Below are 20,119 nucleotides of genomic sequence, written 5' to 3' on the forward strand. Positions count from 1 at the left end.
TAGTATCAGATGGTAATACCATATATACACAATAGTATTTATATGTTACTATAATGTAGAATATTACTTTTATATTATATTACGACACAACATTAAGACGCGATTTGAATTTTTTTTATTAACTAGTTATTTATTTTGATTTAATTAGGTTTATACGGTGGTGTACTTTCAATAATTATAAAAAATATATAGTATTCTACTAATAAGTACATATTTTTAACTCAATAAGATAATAATTACAAGATTTACACAGCAAAAAAAAAAAACTTTATCAAAAGTAAATAAAAAGTAACAGTACGTTTTTGAAAGCGGCTTTGATTACGCGTGTTTACGTGGCAGCGTCGCCCCGCCCCCTCCGTCCTTTAGCGCTAGGGCGCGCGCGCGTTCTCTGTGTCCCGTCGTCCGCCACAGTCATGGCGGCCCCGGGCGCTCCGCTTGATGAAGACTGGGAGGATTTTAACGAATTCAAAGCGGCCGATTCGACCACCAGCTGGGCCGCGGCACCGGAGAATTCACCGCAGATCCAAAGCTTCGCATCCTTCGACGAGACGCTGAGCGCGAGCTTCCCTCACTCCAGCAGCTCGTGCACGAGCGTCTCTGTGCGCGCAGTGAGTGAGCACGAGCTGCTGCGCGACGACGAGTGAGTGACAAAAACACACTCAAAATAGGAGTATAACGTGAAATATGTTAAATATAATTATATTATAAATGTTTATATAAATATACTCGCTGCCGTTTTAATTACTTAACTCTATATTGTATGGAATTAGTGGTCGGATTTCATATTATTAGCTGTGATTTTTTTTTTTGTTTGTTTACATTTAAATAAAGTATCATGATTTACCATGGTAGTACGTTACCATGATATTCTTGGAAATACCTTTGAGTATCATTTTTGTATTTTGTAAAGGTTTTATTAGTGTCATAATTTTAAAAAAGTGAAATCTTCAATGATTTTTTTTGTAAAGTAAACATTACTAACAATATAAAAGTTACTTATCTTCTGAGACGAACACTTACTGGACTGAAGCAACTTATGTTTACCTGATTATCCATGATTATCCATCTTTTTTTTAATGTTAAAATGTGAGCATCAAATATGAAGCATTTTGAGGAGCTTTTATTTATTCATCTCTCAATCATCATTGTATTGCATTGAGCTTTAATAATAAAACTAAGCATTTAAATACCATTTTACTTAGACATATTATTGGCAGATACAGAGAGACAACTGATATTTATATGCATTTTGTGTAAGTAGTCTGCTATACTGTAATAAAGACATTGATTTACATTACAAGCTGTCAGAATCTTACTTGTTGGGTATAAAAAATATCAACATCTGCACCAAATTGCATATTTTTGCTCTATTTGAGTCACTGAATAAAACTGAGATGTTTTCTCCTCCTCATGTGTGAGCTTCATATTCTCACTATATATATATATATATATATATATATATATATATATATATATATATATATATATATATATATAATCTGCATATATAAACCTTATGAGAGGTTGTAGATACTGTCTAATTCTTGTTTTCTTGTTATTTCACAGGATATGGAATGCTCTGACGGAGAACTATGGCAACGTGATGCCAGTGGACTGGAAAACCTCTCACACTCGTTCACTACACCTGCCCACACTAAACCTCCGACCTCAGGAGGTGAGATCTGTCCATCCGTTCATGTGTCCTTTCACACTATGTGCGTGTGTGTGCTCATTTTGACTATACTTGTGAAGACCAAATGTCCTCACATTGTGAAATAATTTCACAACCCACTAGTGAGGACATTGACTGGTCCTCACTAGTTTTACATTTTCATTTAAATCTAATGATGTGCACATGTTTCTGTGATAGGTAGGTTTAGGAGTAGGGGTTGGGTTAGGTGAAAACATCATTGACCTGATATAAAATCAATGGAAGTCTATGCAATGTCCTCACTAAGATAGCAAAACAAACCTGTGTGTGTGTTTTGTTTGTTTATTTTTAGGCGGTGGAGGTCCGTAATCTTGATGTGTCTGATGACGAGGAGCTCAGGGATCAGATGGACATGCACACGATCATCATCTCCTGTGTGAACGAGGAGCCGCTGTTTACTGCAGAACAGGTATACACACTCAACACCTTTGAGATTATATTAGTGAGGGCCAGTTATAGAGTGCAATTAAAGTTTTCATAATGATATTTGCTATACCTTCACAATGACCCTCATAGAAATGTATTTACAGCAGTAGATTTAAAACGAAACATTTGAGTTTGAGTTTCTTTTGAATAGTGGTATCCGGCTGTTTAACATTTGTCACAAATTGCTGATTTATAGCTGAATTGAACTCATGTTATAACTAATTAACTATTACACATAGTACACATATTTCAAACATATATTTGAAGTTTGCATTGCTGATTCTGTTATTTTCCTGTTTATCACTGTGAAGCTGCTTTGAAACGATCTGTGTTGTATAAAGCAATATATAAATAAAGGTGACTTGACAGATGTAGTCAGACTTATGCATTGATCTCCATAACCTGTGTGTGTGTTAATCAGGTCATAGAGGAGATTGAAGAGATCATGCAGGAGTCTCCAGATGACGAGGAACATGAGAGTCCATCTCAGTTTGACCTCTCCATGATGTCACATGAGTTACACACACTCGCACACTCTACGTCTAACAGCAGCTGCGAGGAACGTAAGTACAGCATGTGTGTGTATTCACAACTTTTTTTTGGTCAGCTGAACCTTTTTCACCTTAAATTACCTCTTGAGATTTTAAATAATATATCAATGATTTAACATCGCATTCACATGTTCATGGTTCTCTGATATTGGTCATTGGTCACATGGCATGATTAATTGATTATTAAATACACTTTATTTTCGGTTTTCGTTTTCATCTCAGAATTTTCATTTCGGTGCTTCACTAGTATGTATATCAAGTATGGATGTTGGATCAATACTAAAATATAATGAAACAATACTAGTCTTTCTAAATTAACAACAATAGAAAACCCTTACCGCTCTTAATGTTTTTTATTTTTAATTCCTTAAGTAATTTTATGAAGCACTTAAAGAAATGCTTGTGAGCTTGTTTTACTTGAATTCTGCTAATAATTATACAAATGTTTAAAGGGTTAGTTCACCCAAAAATTAAAATAATATCATTTATTACTCACCCCCATGCCGTTCCACACCTGTAAGACCTTTGTTTTTTGTTTTAGGAACGCAAATTGAGATATTTTTGATGAAATCCGATGGCTCAGTGAGGCTTGCATAGCCGGCAATGACATTTCCTCTCTCAAGATCCATTAATGTACTAAAAACATATTTAAATCAGTTCATGTGAGTACAGTGGTTCAATATTAATATTATAAAGCAACGAGAATATTTTTGGTGCTCCAAAAAAACAAAAAAACGACTTATATAGTGATGGCCGATTTCAAAAAACTGCTTCAGGAAGCATAGAAGCATTATGAATCAGTGTGTCAAATCAGCGGTTCAGAGCATCAAAGTCACGTGATTTCAGCAGTTTGGCGGTTTGACATGCAATCCGAATCATGATTCGACACAAAAGATTCATAACGCTCCGAATCTTCCTGAAGCAGTGTTTTGAAATTGGCCATCACTATATCAGATGTTATTTTTATTTTTTTTTGGTGCACCAAAAATATTCTCGTCACTTTATAATATTAATATTGAACCACTGTACTCACATGAACTGATTTAAACATGTTTTTAGTACATTAATGAATCTTGAGAGAGGAAATGTCATTGCTCAGGCCTCACTGAGCCATCGTATTTCATCAAAAATATCTCAATTTGCGTTCCGAAGATGAACGAAGGTCTTACGGGTGTGGAACGACATGAGGGTGAGTAATAAATGACAGAATTTTAATTTTTCGTTGAACTAACCCTTTAACTTGCATACTTTGCATGTATATTAGCATATTATTTTTGTGTCAGTATGAAGAAATTAGAAATTTCTCTGGTATATTTTAGTTTATTTTGCTGACATGTAAAATGGAAACTGTTTTTTGAGGGCTGTTATGTCGGAAGATGTTCACACAGAACTGGAGTGTTGAAATTAGCATGTTATGAAATAATGGTGCTGTAGAAATGGAGATAAGCTTGTGCCAGTTTGTGAATGATGCAGACTTTTTCTCAACATCTGTATTTCAGGGTTGCGTGGTCTTTGTGTGTCTGAGCTGCTGGAGCGTCTCGAGGAGGTGGAGCGACAGATCCGTGGATTCTCAGAGGAGCTGATCGATCAGCTGGCAGTGAGGGAGGAGCTGGACTATGAGAAGGAGGTGAAGAACACGTTCATCTCGGCAATCATCGACGTGCAGAACCGACAGAAAGAGCATCGAGAGCTGCTGAAGAAAAAGAGGAAGATAAAGACCACAGGAGGAGTGCAGAGATCCGACCGCTCGCATGTGCCAGGAACCGTAAGGATGATAATTACTAACTTCTCATTAGCAAGCCCACACAAATTACACAGAAATCTCCACAGATTTCTGTAGGACTGGAACATTGTCAAAGCTCTACACAACCCCACACATGTCAAATGTTTTAATTAACTTCATCTTGCTTTCATATATCAATACAACTGCAGCTTCATTTTACACATTTTACCTTGTTTAAATGTATTCCGGGGAAATCCACTGATTTTATTTCCCCCAAAATTAGTGCAGAGAATGTAAATAAAAGTCTGTCTCCCAGATGTTAAACATAACTGTTTCTTATTTTTTTGTTCGTTCTTTCATTGTTGAAAAATCAGTTAAATTATCTATTAAAACGTACTTTGATGTTTTAGATTTTTGACCGCTTTTTTCTTTGTCTCAGTATTTGACGACGGTGATCCCGTATGACAGGAGCAGTGGAGCGCCGTCTGTAGAAGACCTGCAGATCCTGACCAAGAGTGAGTCAACGTGAATATGTGTGCAATTTAGAAATATTACTTAATATTATATATACAATACTGGTCAAAAGTTTGGAAATGTTACTATTTTAAATCTTTTTTAAAAAGTTTCTCATGCTCATCAAGCTACATTTATTTGATCCAAAATACAGGGGAAAAAACAGTAACATTGTGAAATTATTATTACTATTATTAATTTAAAATAATGGTTTTCTATTTTAATATACTTTAAAATATAATTTATTTCTGTGATTTATTTAAAATAGAATTTTTTTGTAACAATATACACTGCCGTTCAAAAGTTTGGGGTCAGTATTTATTTATTTATTTATTTTTTTTTTCTTGAAATAAATTAAATACTTTTATTCAGCAAGGAAGTGTTAAATGGATAAAAAGTGAAAGTAAATATTTATATTGTTAGAATTTTTTTTTTTTTTTTTTTTTTTTCCATCAATGAATCCTGAAAGAAGCATAAGAGACTTCTTTCAAAAACATTAAAAATAGTAATGTTTCCAAACTTTTGACTGGTACTAATATAAAATTATACACTGCCCTCCAAAAGTTTGGAAACACCCCTGGCAAAGTGTGGTTTTGGACGATATCAGCATAAATCCTTATTTTTTGGTGCAAATACATTACAGTAACTTGTAGGGGTGTGACGAGATCTCGCGTCACGAGATCTCGCGAGACTAAAATGTGACGAGATTTCTCGTCGAGGCGAAAAGTAGTCTCGTGATGTTGCCATGACAGAGTGTTAGGATGATTAGGAAAGAATATGCCACCACTACGTTTACATTACGCCTCCACTGTCGTTTTGCTTTGTATTTAAATAAAAAACATTTAATTCAGTTGGATAACGGTCGCCGCCGCTCCATATTTACAGAGTTACGCGCAATCGTGAAAGTAAATGCGAGCGCGCATTCAAACGCGATCTCAATACCCCGCATTTCGAAGGCGGCTCCCTGATGAATGTAAATATCTCTCAATATAAAAGCTATTTTAGGCTGGGCAGTGTAGTTGTAACCATCTCTTAGCTCTGTATCAAAGAAAAATTTGGTCTTATTTGCACTTTGAATATTGATAGTGCGATTATGGTTGCACTTATTGTAAAGTGTTACCATAAAAATGAATAACAGTTTTCTCTTAATCTTATTAAGCACAAACAATAAGGTTTCATTTGTTAACATTAGTTAATGCACTGTGAACTATCATGAACTAACAATGAATGACTATTTTTATTAACTAACGTCATAAACAAAGATTAATACATACTGTAGCAGCACATATATTGCTCATTGTTAGTTGATGTTGGTTAATTAATGTTAATAAATGAGACCTTATTGTAAAGTGTTACCCATTTTTATTTATACTGTTTTTATTTCTATGATCAGTTTGTGGAAAGGAGCTCAGTTAGGAGGTCAAAAGTTGTAGAAGCTCATAAATCATCTACAGTATGGCCTGAAGAGACTGAAATCATACAGAAGAGAAGCCCGTCAGCTGAGTTAGTGGCAGAACCTTTTACAGTACTTGAGTATTGTCTTTTACTGCATATGATAATTCATACTCAGAAAGTAGAACTGAATGACATTCATTACAAGATGATTAGTTAAAACATTTCAAATACACCTGCAGAATATTTTTTCTAGTCATGTATTTCGCCATTGAGGATTTCTTAAAAATAGTGTGTAAAAATCTTGTCTCGTCTTGAACTCAATCTCGAGTCTCGTCTCGTGAGATACCCGTCTCATCACACCCCTAGTAACTTGACATTATCATTGAAGACCAGCAATAATAATTTTCATTTTAATTACATAATAATGGAAAAAGTCAGACATGCCCCTTTGCCAGCTGTGATGCCTGGTTACTGGTTTAAACTTGGCACAGGTTTGTAAAAGATTTCTGGGTCAGCACACCTTAATAGCTTCAACAATTGATTGCCAATTAAGTTTAGAATACAATGAACCAATCAGAACCCAGTTTAGGTCAGATAGCTGCTAATGGTGGATATTTTGATGAATCGAAAATTTAAGTTTTTTCTTTGTATAAACTGTTTATATAATAAAATATGTTTTCGTAGTTTGTGTTGTCCCTTATCAGTGCAAAATTATCACAAATTAAAAAGGATTAATGCCAATATTGTCCAAAACCCCACTTTTCTAGAGCGTTTCCAAACTTTTGGAGGGCAGTGTGTATTAGTCTGTGTGTAATATATAATATTCAATTTCAATATTTAATGCATTGATATAAAAGTATTAAATGTTATGATAATATTAATGGCAGATTTAAAGAGAGTCCATGTGTGTGTTGTTGTACATGTTAATCGTGTTTCTCTGCAGTTCTTCATGCCATGCGTGAGGACAGTGACACGGTTCCTGCTCTTCTGACCGACTACATCCTCAAAGGTATCAGACACCTCAAACACTCGTCAATCTCCATCACTGTCAGTCTGAACCTCATTGATCATTTGTGTGTTTTATATGTTTTATTTTTGCTCTTGCTGCATTTGATCTTTAGCACTGGTGTGAGAGATCAGGAGACAGAGGTGTGTTGATTTCATATAACACTAATTATATTGACTATAGAGTCAAACGACAAAAAAAAGGTATTTATAATTTGTTATTCCAAATAAGGACATCCAAATATTGATATACCTCACTTCTGCAGATAATTTTTTCTCCAAACTGTAGCTAAGTAAACAGACACACATGTGTAGAATATGTTTTTGTTGTCTGTGTTTGTGGTGTGTGTTGTCTCCTCTGTGCTGTGTTCGTAAACATTATTTACAACACAATATACAGCAAAACAACAATATACACTACTGTTTAAAATGTTTTTATAAGAAGTCTCTTCTGCTCACCAAGGCTGCATTTATTTGATCAAAAATACAGTAAAAACTGTAATATTGTGAAATATTATTACAATTTAAAATAACTGTTTTGTATTTTAATATATTTAAAAAATGTAATTTATTCCTGTGATCAAAGCTGAATTTTCAGCATCATTACTCCAGTCTTCAGTGTCACATGATCCTTCAGAAATCATTCTAATATGCTGCTTTATCAATGTTGAATGCAGTTGAGCCGCATAATATTTTTGTTGAAAATGTGATACATTTTTTTGAATAGAAAGTTCAAAAGAACAACATTTATTTGAAATAGAAATCTTTTATAACCATATAAATAAATCTTACTGTCACTTTTGATCAATTTCATGCATCCTCGAGGGATAAAAGTATTAATTTCTTTAAAGAAAATCGTACTGACCCCAGACTTTTGAACGCTAGTGTAATATATTAGGCTTTAACTAATCTATCCAATCATGTTTGTTGTTTCAGTGTTGTGTCCCACATAGAGTTTCCAGAGTTGAAAACCAGCTAATATCATCGGTACATTGGACATCTGATCATCTGCGTCTCTCCAGATGATGTTCTTCTCTAATAATGCACAGAATTTACCCCGCCAGTGGCATTTATTTCTCAGTCTGAATGTGTTTGTGTAGATGTTATTGTGTGTGAGCTTGAGTGCAGTATTTAGTTTATTCCTTAATGCAGTTCACATTACAGTCATGGTCAACTTGATTCAACTAGTTTCCTCTAGCTGATATTTTTTCATCTCAGTGCAGCTGTCATAACTCATGCATGTTTGCGTCATATTCACATGAGTTTGTTGTAGTGCAGATCTAGATGCAGGATTTCGCTCTTGTGATCTTTCCATTAGATGAAATGAGATTTCAGGAAGTTTTGAGCTGCTGGTGGCTTTCTTATGATTTGAAAGCAAAGGCAGGGAAAAATATTTGTGTAGGTTATTTATGTAGCTGTAAAATCATATCGGGATGAAATCGTGCAGTCACAGCTGAGCAGATTGACTGGTACTTTATTGATAAACAACATAATAATAATAATAATAATAATAATACTTAATTTCATTGCCACTTACTAGATGGTCTTTGTTCTGTTTGGCCAGCTTTAGGGTTTGTGCTTCTAACATCTCTATGACAGTATTAATATTCAGATGAGGAGGAGCAAACGTGTTTGCTCCCAGTTGAGGTGAAATCTGTGATGATGTGAGATATCAGGAGTGGAGGAAGAACAAGGTATGAAGAGCTAAGACACTTATAAAGAGATAAACACGTCTGTCTGTCTTCACTGAGGTCCTGTAACGAGAATGAATGATTGTCTCTGGCTGATAAGTCTTTGTTGAAACCTATCGGAGGTGATATTTTTGTATGTGTGACTGTAAAAGCTGAATGATTTGGAAGCTTGTTTCCGCCACTAAATTAAAAAAAAAAAACGGTAATTGTGACTTTTCATCTCACAATTCTGAATTTTTTTCACAACTCAGAATTGTGTTATAAAGTCGGAATTGCGAGATATAAACTTGATTCTTTTTTTTTCTCAGAATTGTGACTATATCTTGCAATTCTGACCTTATAACTCACAATTTTGAGTTTATATCTCGCAATTCTGACCTTAACTCACAATTTTGAGTTTATATCTCGCAATTCTGACCTTAACTCACAATTTTGAGTTTATAACTCGCAATTCTGACTTTATAACTCACAATTTTGAGTTTATAACTCGCAATTCTGACCTTAACTAACAATTTTGAGTTTATATCTCGCAATTCTGACCTTAACTCACAATTTTGAGTTAACTCGCAATTCTGACTTTATAACTCACAATTTTAAGTTTATATCTCGCAATTCTGATCTTAACTCACAATTTTGAGTTTATAACTCGCAATTCTGACTTTATAACTCACAATTTTGAGTTTATAACTCGCAATTCTGATCTTAACTCACAATTTTGAGTTTATAACTCGCAATTCTGACTTTATAACTCACAATTTTGAGTTTATAACTCGCAATTCTGACCTTAACTCACAATTTTGAGTTTATAACTCGCAATTCTGACTTTATAACTCAAAATTTTGAGTTTATAACTCGCAATTCTGACCTTAACTCACAATTTTGAGTTTATAACTCGCAATTCTGACTTTATAACTCAAAATTTTGAGTTTATAACTCGCAATTCTGACTTTATATCTCGCAATTCTGACCTTAACTCACAATTCTGACTTTATAACTCGCAATTTTGAGTTTATATCTCACAATTCTGATTTTATAACTCACAATTCTGACTTTATAACACAATTGTGAGTTTATATCTTGCAATTCTGATTTTATAACTCACAATTATTACTTTATAACACAATTTTGAGTTTATATCTCGCAGTTCTGACAGAATTGTGAGATTAAAAAGTCGCAATTACCTTTTTTACATTTTTTTATTTCATGGCAGAAACAAGTTTCCATAGAATGTTGTTTTTGATGGAGAGATTGAGTTTATATTGTGTTCCCGCAGATGCACAACCTTAAAGGATTATTTCACTCAAAAATACAAATCTGTCATGTATTCATATCATTCCAAACCTTTATTTCTTCCAGGGAAAGGTGAAAAATATTCCGGCATCATAAAAGAGGTCCGTACAGATCATGTGCCATATTCCAAATCTTCTGAAGTCATTTGATAGCCGTTTATCTTTGTGTTCCATGATAAGAGTTTGGAACAGCATTTTTTGAGTGAACTAATCCTTTAAACTCAGGTGGCAATTTCTGCATGTGAGGACAAAAACACCTCATGTCTCGGTCTAAATCAGTCTGTTCTGTGGGGGAAACCCACTTGTAGGATGTTCATTTGTTTCATCAGTCAGTTGTGCTGTTTTGCATGTTAATGCAAGTCAAGCACTTTATTGTCTCGTGTCCCAGATGAACACGCGTCCTCGCGTTAAGAGTCAATGTTGTTTTCATGTTTGTAAAGCATTCAGAACGAAAAAGTCGTTGCACGCACTTTCAATTGACCTAAAAGGGAACGATTTTGCAAAACACGACATTTGCATTATATATTGAACTACAGCTCTTGTTTGTGTCGTCAGGTTGTCGTGGCCTGATTCTGAGAAACATTAGCAGTGCACAGTAAATCAGGGTACACGTACTATAGTAACTAGAGATTATATATTTATACAAGCAATAATGAAACGCTGCCTTTTTGGATGCATGAAATTTTGTACCTTATTTTTAATGCAACATTAACAATCCTTTTGAATTAGTATTTTATAATGCATTGTATGTAGCAGGGCAGTTTTCAAATAAACACATCTGTTCTGTTCATCAAACCTGCTGTGCATTTGTGTCTTTCAGTGAAGAAGTTGTCTTTGAGTGCCTCTCACGGGCCGGATTCATGAAAATGTTTTTAAGAAAATAATTGTAGAATGTAATTCTTGAATGTCCAGTTGTATAGTATCCTTATCATGCGGTTGCTTGTCTAATGCAACAAATTTATCTTTACTCTGTTAAATCTTAATAAATTTGTCCTTTAATCAGTTTAAATTGCATGCAATCCAGTTTTTGAATGTAAAGTGTGTGAAACGACACAGAGAATTGCTTGATTGAATCTTGCAGTTGTAAAATGTATGTCAGCTTGTGTTATGTTAAATAATTGAAATGACCCACTGTATTAAAGGAACTTCATACCTTTGGCGATTTAAGACAAGAGAGAGTTAGTCCTAAATTTAGTTTTCCTAAGTTTTGTTCTTTTTTTTCTTAAGATGCCACAGATAAACCAGGTAAAATGTTAACATATTAACAAACAGCAACATAGTTTGGCCCAGATCCGGCCCACATCTGGTCCGCGTCTAATCCACGTACCAGATGTGGGCTGGATCTGGGCCGACACTATGTTGCTGTCAGGGATATCACCGTATGACCCCAGTTGATTCATTGGTACATTAAGACCATAGTTTTGTATTACAAGATTCTGAAATGTTATATTTAAATATGCAAATGAGGTATTATCTAATAAAAAAAAATAAAAAATCACTAATTTGCATTCATTTCCAAAACAGAAATCTGAAAATTGAATCAAGCCAGGTTCAAAATTCTTCGATATTGTTCGACATATTCAAAATCCTCTCTGTGAAAACATTTAATTATCTCTTTTTATCCCTCCATAAATCAGAAAATACTGTCTATAGCCAGAAAACTGAAAAGAAAAAAAGTCACCATGTTCTTATGAATAAAAAATTCAGGCAACTAATGCACAAATGGCTTTGTAAAAACCTTCAGAATATAGAAAAGTAAACAATGGTTTTACCTGTAGAGTCTTGCCCTTTTTTATATGAATATAAATTATTCTTGTTGGAAAACAATAAAATGGTTAAGAATTTTATTCTTAATGTTTCATGAATCAAGCCTTAAAGCAAAATTAAAAAATGATAAAAAATATATTAAATGAAAATCGATTTAACTCTTTCCCCACCAGCATTTTTTTTTATTTATTCATTTTATTAAACGTTGCCAGCCACCGCCAGCATTTTTGATAATTTTCACAAAACTGTAATGGCCCCCATAATATTTTGTTGTATGAATATCTATACATGCAAGTTATGAAAAGAAAGAACAGAGCCTCTGCTTCTGTCTCTAGCTTCATGCATTCTTTTTATCAACACTTGAATGTGGGTAAGTTTCATAAATAAATCAACATTTTAATAAAAAGCTGAGAAAATCATGTTGTTTTTTTCCAAAGACTACAATGTACATAAGCCATGCTTTTATCTCTTGTTTCTGCTCCTTTTTTGCATGTGTTTTGATATGGAGATTCTGTACTCTTTCAGAAGTTGTGTAATAGCGCCCCCTACCGTATAACAGTGAAAACACAGAAAGCAGGAAAATTCTGTCAATGGTGGTGAAAGAGTTACAGTTTTTGTCAGTCGCTTTGGTGCATTTCTCACATCACTATTTACATTTGCACAACAGTTAGTTCAACCTCCACAACATTTAGTCATTTGTGAACATCATAGTAGTAGTTTCTCATTCCTTCGAACAAATTGCAAATGCTTTTGGACATGCATCAGTTGCTTTCATACAACTCTCTGCTGTTTTATAACATTATCATTTGCTTATGTCATGTCAGTCAAAATTAACTATACTTGTGAATGCTGAATAGTCAATCCATATAAAACGAATAGTCCTCATTTCATTGCTTGAGTCATTACATACAAAAATGTTGAACTAGTTGTCAAAATCTGTCAAGCAAATTTTACACATTTTTTAAAAATCTTTTTTTCCTGAAAATGTCTCCTAAATTGAACAATTTCTCTCAAGTGAATCTCAACTTTCACTGATGAGAAGGGGAGTGTGAAGCATTAGTTGCAACCAATGATAAGCCACTTCTCTACAATCACTGTCAGAGGTGAATCCCATAAACCCCCATTTTACAAGCATATATGAACCAAGCAGGACATAGTGTGTACCATTTCTACAATACTGTGACACAGAAATGGAAGGTCAGCCTCATGGAAAAGGGGTAAGGGTGCGGGGAAGAAGGGGAAGGGGACAAAACAGGGGAAGAGGAAGAAGAGGCCAATAGGCAGATCCCTGATGAAATCAGGGCTACATTTGTGGATCATGTTGTCAGTCACGGCCTCACAATGGCTGAGGCTGGTCGAAGGGTGCAGCCAAATGTTGGGAGAACCACTGTAAATTCAATTATTCAAACATTTCGTCGGGAGAACAGGTGTGTATAAATGGACAGTAATTCAGCACTAAACAATCTGCGCTGCACTACTGTCATCGTGTCATACATGAAGCTTGCAGTGGGACAAGAACTTGTCACTGTACATTTTACATTTAGACGTACAGCTTTACTGCATCACACATTTAGTGTATTGTAGTGTACAGTAGTGTTACAGTAAAGATTTGCCATATGTACTGCAATATTGTTTACAGTTGTGCACAGCTCTACCCAAAGGGAGTTTATGTTTGTTGCAAATAAGGGTGTATTATTTCTTTTGCACAATGCTGTGAACAAATTAGAATTGCAAAGAGCATATGCAGTAAAAATGTGAAACATACATATTCAGTGTCTTGTACTCAGTTACCTCACTAAATACAGTAATGTGTAACTTTACTGTATTTTTCAAATGGCTGTGCAAATAGTATATAGTGCTGTCTTGAGCATTTTCAGGTAGTGTCACCAAGATCTGACTTTTTTGCATTGGAAAACATTGACAGAGTAAACTGTCATAATGAAAACATGACAAAGCCATTTGACTATCTTGTTCATAAACAATGGTGTCAGGACTTTTCATCTTGATGAGACTGACACTTTCATTGACACGAATACTTGCTTTTGAGGAATAACCTATCCATTTTGAGCAAGTGACACGCTTTTGCAGCTTATCAACTAGGTTTTGCAGTTTGTACTAATTGTTTTGAGAACTGCATTAACTGTTGTGCAAATGTGAATAGTGATGTGAGAAATGCACCAAAGCGACTGAGAAAAACTGTAAATGTCAGAGACTGTGACTTCAAATCCATTCGGATGATATAAGAATGACTTTATACAAAGTTTTAACAAAAGGATGTCTTTAATATCTTTATTATCAAGTAACCTCTTAAATACTGCATTTGCCATAAAATTACAACATCTTTAAAAAATGAAACCATTTAGTTTTCAGAAAAAGATTTGTTAAAACAAATATTCCATCCAAGCCAACTTTAAACAATGCTTGTTTGCCATCTTACAGAAATATTAGTGTCATGGTTCAATGTTGATGTGAACCTTTTTTTTTTGGCCTGCTGAATAATCTAATTTCCTCCTGTTTGAGTTGGAGACACATCGAGACGAGAGTCCGAGAGCGGCTCTGAGTTCACCAAAACATACAGTAGTTCGGTTTACGTCCCTCTGATATGAGGTGATGTTTGGAGAAAGTGCCAATCCTACTCTCATATGAGATGAGGGTCAGAAGTCATGATGAAGGTCAAAGGTTAGTGTCCGTGAACATGGTGTGTTCTTTCCTGACTGTGCTGAAGCCTTTGATGCTGTCCACAAACTCCTCACCTTCAAACTGACAAACGTGCATGGGATCAAAATCTAATTTCACCAAAATAATAATAATTAAGTGCAACACGAATCCTGTCGTTCTCACCAGGCCGCTGTCGAGGCGTCTGAAGTGCGGCTCCCACGCTTCCTCGTCTTTCTTGTCGATCAGCTGACTGACGCTGCGCTGTAAAGGGTTCTGTGAGTACAGACCTGAGACCGTCACCACACCCGTCTCACCCTCGGCTGAACCGTCTTCATCAACCACTTTACTCTCGATCACCTCCTGAACAACATCAACAAAATCTTATGTACAAACTCTGTGAGGCACCAAGCATAAAATAAAGCATCCTCATTTTGCCTTTACAAATACATTTTAATACAATACATATTTTTTTTAATTTCGAGATGATCAAGATGAAATTAAATTTATTTTTATGTTCATTTATATCGATATTTTATAAATATGTAACTTACATTTAGATTTCTCATTTATATTTAAAGCAGGGTTATCGTTAACTAAAACTAAAAATACTAACTAAAAAAAATTCTCATTATTTGAAATAAAATACACATTAACTGAAATAAATTATACAAAAATGTAAACTTATTTTATTTTGCCTAGTTACCAAGGCATCATTTCTCATTTTTATTTAGTTTAAGTTAACACTAAATAAACCTTAAAAAAAAAAAAAAAAGATATAGACATTTAAATAAAAAATTAAAAATGACAAATACTCACAACAAAATTAAGAGAATTTTAAAATTAAAATTAAAACTGAAAATATAAAAAAATAAAATCTAATTAAAAATATTAAAAAACTATAATAGTATATCAGTGATACTAAAATAAGACTTAATAACACTGGTCTAATAAAAAAAAAAAAAAAAAAATATATATATATATATATATATATATATATATATATATATATATATATATATATATATATATATATATTAGACAATTTAAAGGGATATTTCACCCAAAAATGAAAATTCTGTCATCATTTACTCACCCTCATGTCGTTCCAAACCTGTATCAGTTTATTCGTTCTGCTGAACGCAAAAGAAGATATTTTGAATAATGTTTGTAACCAAACAGTGATGGACCCCATTGACTTCCATAGTATGGGGGGAAATAAACTGTTTGATCTTCAAAATATCTTCAGCAGAAGAAGAAACAAATTATATAAATTTGGAACAACTCGAGGGTGAGTAAATGATGACAGAATTTTCATTTTTGGGTGAACTATCCCTTTAAGTTCAGGGTCGTTATTTTTTACACCACTTGGTGCCGCTAGTGGTGCGGAAATTACTTTACGATTCATTTTTTTTCCTTCTTCTTAATAATAATTGTTCTGTACCGTACACTAAGTTTACTGTAAATTTGTTTATCATGCATATAAATTCATAAATGGGCAGTTAAATCTGCAAAACATGAAGCTCTGACCTCCATGTGCATCGTGAAGGCCTTCAGTGTGACGCTGGTCGGAGAGCCCACCGTTTCCGGAAGCGTGTCGAACTGTGTCGAGGAACAAACATGCCGTTAACATTTCACTGAGAGAGAGACACACTACACAGTCAGGATGCCCTTTAGATGAGTTTCAGCCAGGCTCATAGTATTAGGACAACAATAAATAGATGAATGGTGAAGAATTATTTCAGGACATTGAACAGAATTCCCTGAGGAAAGATAGATTAAATAAATTCAACACAAGAGACGTTTGCTGCATCCAAAATCGCTTTCTGTCTTGAGTAGGTGCTTATTTTGAACAAGTAATTACTTCACGACTGATATATCCCAGGTGAAAAAAAAGTACATTTCTATAATGTACTTAAAGTTAGTGCATTTTCGTGCACTAATTTTGTACTTAATATACTAAAAATTCTTCTTTAGTACTTCTTAATCATATGAACATTTAAGTGTACTCAACTGTGCTATTTTGAGACAGCATGAAATATGAACTAAAATGTGCTTTTAATATACTATCTGTATTTAAAAAATGTATTTAGATATCGCTTATAGTGCATTTGAACCCATAGTGTACTACAAGTGGTAACTAAATATATTTTCTAATATACAGAGATAGTATATTAAAAGCAAATTTTAGTTCGTATTTCATGGTCTCAAAATAGCACAGTTGAGTACACTTAGATGTTCGTATGATTATCTTAATAAGTACTAAAGAAGAATTTTTAGTATATTAAGTACAAAATTAGTGCGCGAAAACAGAGCACTTTAAGTACATTATAGAAGTGTACTTTTTTTGCACCTGGGATAGTATGAGTGTGGTATGAATGTAATTAGGGTTGCAAAGGGGCGGTAAGTTTCCGGTAAATTTCCTCGGGAACTTAACCTGGATAATTTTGGAAATTTGGAAAATTTGGAAAGTTAACAGGAATTAACTGGAATTTATGAGAAAATATGTGAATTTATGGGAATTCATTGGAAAGTTTGGGAAATTTATATACATTTCTAAATAAAATTATATAAATTCATATAAAATATATCATATACAAACATAAATATAAACATCTAAATGTCTGGTCATAACATGAAATAACATAGTTATTTCTTTTTTTGCATCCAATTAGTTCTAATTTAGTAAATGTGTAAAATAAATATATTTTTATTGCAGAAATTTTTATGCATGTGCTATCTATTTCAGTGTCACATGATCCTTCAGAAATCATTCTAATATGCTGATTTGTTACTCTATCAATGTTGGAAATTTCAGTTGTGCTGCCTAATATTTTGTTGGAACCTGTGACACTTTTTTCAGGATTCTTTGATGAATAAAAAAAAAGAAAAAAAAGAACAGCATTTATTCAAAATAAAAATCATTTCTATTTTAAATAAATGCTGATCTTTAACTTTTTATTAATCAGAGAATCCTGAAAATGTATCAAAGGTTATAAAAAAATATTAAGCAGCACAACTGAAATTTCCAACATTGATAATAAATCAGCATATCAGAATGATTTCTGAAGGATCATGTGACACTGAAGACTGGAGTAATGATGCCGAAAATTCAGCTTTGATCACAGAAATAAATTACATTTTAAAATATATTAAAATAGAAAACCATCATTTTAAATTGTAATAATATTTCACAATATTACTGTTTTTTCCCCCTGTATTTTTGATCAAATGTGCATGTTATGGATGAATGTGCAGGGTAAAAATTGAAAAACTGAAATTGCATAAAATCTGGTTGTTTTAACCAAGATTATGCTACATGTAACTACATTTAAATTCCCTGTTATAGGCTAACCTGCAATTCCCTGTTTATTCCCATTAATTCCCATAAATATCCGTTAATTCCCATGGAAAATTTCCAGCCTTGAAAATTCCCTGAATTTTGCATCCCTAAATGCAATCCAGTGTAGTAGTGATAAATTGCCCCCATGTGATCCAAATTGCTTTTAATAGGTAACATTACTCTCTTTTGCACCTGATTACAATTCTTACAAAATCATGTTATGATAAATGCTGTTTTAACTATGCTATAATGATCATTTATATCTGTATTAGTTAGCTTATGTAGGCTACTAGCATAACATATCCGTTTAACCTGATTGTTTAGTTTATACACGCATTTGTACTTACCCTACATGTATTCACAATCATCTTTAATGTATGTTAAATTAAGTGTTAAATGTCCAAATATTTCAGTTATAAATAAAACAAATTAATGATGTTCAATTAATCGAGGGATCCGATTTCAAGGGAGGACCCGATTTTGTTATGTACTGCATTCACCATGCTGTTATTATCATGTGACCTACAAGCATCAGTTGTGTCGCTTCACTGCCATTCACTAATCCTCTCCTGTGGCCTCATGGGATAGTAAAGTGTCCATCTTATGCTCACTTCAGAATGTCGCCTGAAGTAGTAGGTACTTTTTGCCTACTCTTTTATGAGTACTGTGAATTCAAACATAATTCTTTTGTCACATACTGTTTTTCACCTACTATATAGTAGGGAAGAATGCGATTTTTGGATGCAGCCACTTTCATCACACACAGTATGAGTTGAAGTCTGACACGTTTTTCCATCCCCCTTTTGATTGACACATATGGGCCTGTATTTAAACAATCAGCAATGGCTGATATTGAAAATAATTGTTTTTGTTTGCCAATACTGATTATCGGCGCATCCATAAAAATAAGGGATTTTTGGCCTCACCAGGTAGGAGTTGCTGGGTGGGTAGACGGCCAGCGGGCTGCGGCGGTGAAGCGGCAGTGGTACAAGGGGCGGCCGCTCTCGGGTGAACGGCGGTTTGTTCAATGCCTTGTGTAAAACTATAGCCAGAATGAGAGCCAACAGCACGAGCGCGACTCCAGCCATCAGCACAATGAACCACAGCTCACGGTAGAACGGTGAACCTCCCGCGCCTGCGCCCAGACGACCACCGGCAGGAGTGGGAGGCTCGACACCTGAGATCACAGACAGCAGACAGAACACAACACTGGTTTAGAGCCGAGCCAGGAATGACAGTTGTCATGCATTAATTTTCGCCAATCTGAATTTAGATTTGGAAAGTTCTGTTTATATGAACCCTAAATTTTGCAATCCGATTCGAAATTCCACCTACTTGTGCATTTATGTATTCCAAACACAACTTCAGCACATGAAACTGATCTGTGCACGGTACTTTTGAAAAAGGTAGTTGTATTCAAGCCTTTACATGTTTATTTTTGTCCTATTAATCACATTATTTCAGGTCTACACCACAACTTTCAATCCTCAATTTACATGAAGGCTGATTGAGCCATCAGTCCGATTACTAATGGATTATGTGGGTGCATGTAAATGTAGGCCTACCTAGTGTGAACGAGGCTTCAAATCAGTAACTCACATTGAAATGCATTACTTCGGTTGCTTTGTTGCTACAATCACTTGACAGCGATTTGCATAAACAATTGTTTATCTGACGCTGCAGGGAGTACTGTATCCCACAGTGCAATTAATTCATTTACATTTCCAGTGTAACAAATAATCATTATTTAATAGGACTGTCTAGGGATTAATTTAAATTAAAAATTCTTTGGTCACACTTTAGTTTAGGGTCCAATTCTCACTATTACTAACTATTTACTATGACTTTTGCTTCATTAAACTCCTAATTACTGCCTATTAATAGTTAGTAAGGTGGTTGTTAAAGGGTTAGTTCAACCAAAAATGAAAATAATGTCATTAATTACTCACCCTTATGTCGTTCCACACCCGTAAGACCTTCGTTAATCTTCGGAACACAAATTAAGATATTTTTGTTGAAATCCGATGACTCAGTGAGGCCTGCATAGCCA

At 34.2% G+C, this 20,119-nt stretch overlaps 2 protein-coding genes across 5 annotated transcripts; one reads left to right on the top strand and one right to left on the bottom strand.

Moving 5' to 3' along the window:
* Nucleotides 1-322: 322 nt before the first annotated feature.
* Nucleotides 323-8,485, top strand: fez2b (fasciculation and elongation protein zeta 2b). 2 transcript variants are annotated; one of them, XM_048207718.1, is made up of 9 exons: nt 323-640; nt 1,567-1,675; nt 2,004-2,120; nt 2,559-2,700; nt 4,188-4,453; nt 4,851-4,926; nt 7,263-7,328; nt 7,441-7,468; nt 8,261-8,485. In XM_048207718.1, exons 1-8 carry the CDS (start codon nt 414-416, stop codon nt 7,449-7,451), a joined length of 1,014 nt encoding a protein of 337 aa, XP_048063675.1. In that variant the 5' UTR covers nt 323-413; the 3' UTR covers nt 7,452-7,468; nt 8,261-8,485. The 2 variants fall into 2 exon arrangements, with proteins under 2 accessions (XP_048063675.1, XP_048063674.1); XM_048207717.1 differs by lacking the exon at nt 7,441-7,468.
* A 5,853-nt stretch (nt 8,486-14,338) lies between these two features.
* On the bottom strand, nt 14,339-19,756 carry si:ch211-57i17.5 (usherin). 3 transcript variants are annotated; one of them, XM_048208128.1, is made up of 5 exons: nt 19,635-19,756; nt 18,996-19,246; nt 16,257-16,328; nt 14,913-15,089; nt 14,339-14,831 (listed from the first exon to the last, which is right to left on the bottom strand). In XM_048208128.1, exons 2-5 carry the CDS (start codon nt 19,155-19,157, stop codon nt 14,745-14,747), a joined length of 498 nt encoding a protein of 165 aa, XP_048064085.1. In that variant the 5' UTR covers nt 19,158-19,246; nt 19,635-19,756; the 3' UTR covers nt 14,339-14,744. The 3 variants fall into 3 exon arrangements, with proteins under 3 accessions (XP_048064085.1, XP_048064084.1, XP_048064086.1); XM_048208127.1 differs by lacking the exon at nt 19,635-19,756 and having other exon boundaries at nt 18,996-19,294; XM_048208129.1 differs by lacking the exons at nt 18,996-19,246; nt 19,635-19,756 and adding an exon at nt 18,417-18,602.
* Between the last annotated feature and the right edge of the window lie 363 nt (nt 19,757-20,119).

This window comes from Megalobrama amblycephala, linkage group LG11 (assembly GCF_018812025.1).
Source record: "Megalobrama amblycephala isolate DHTTF-2021 linkage group LG11, ASM1881202v1, whole genome shotgun sequence".
NCBI lineage: Eukaryota > Metazoa > Chordata > Actinopteri > Cypriniformes > Xenocyprididae > Megalobrama > Megalobrama amblycephala.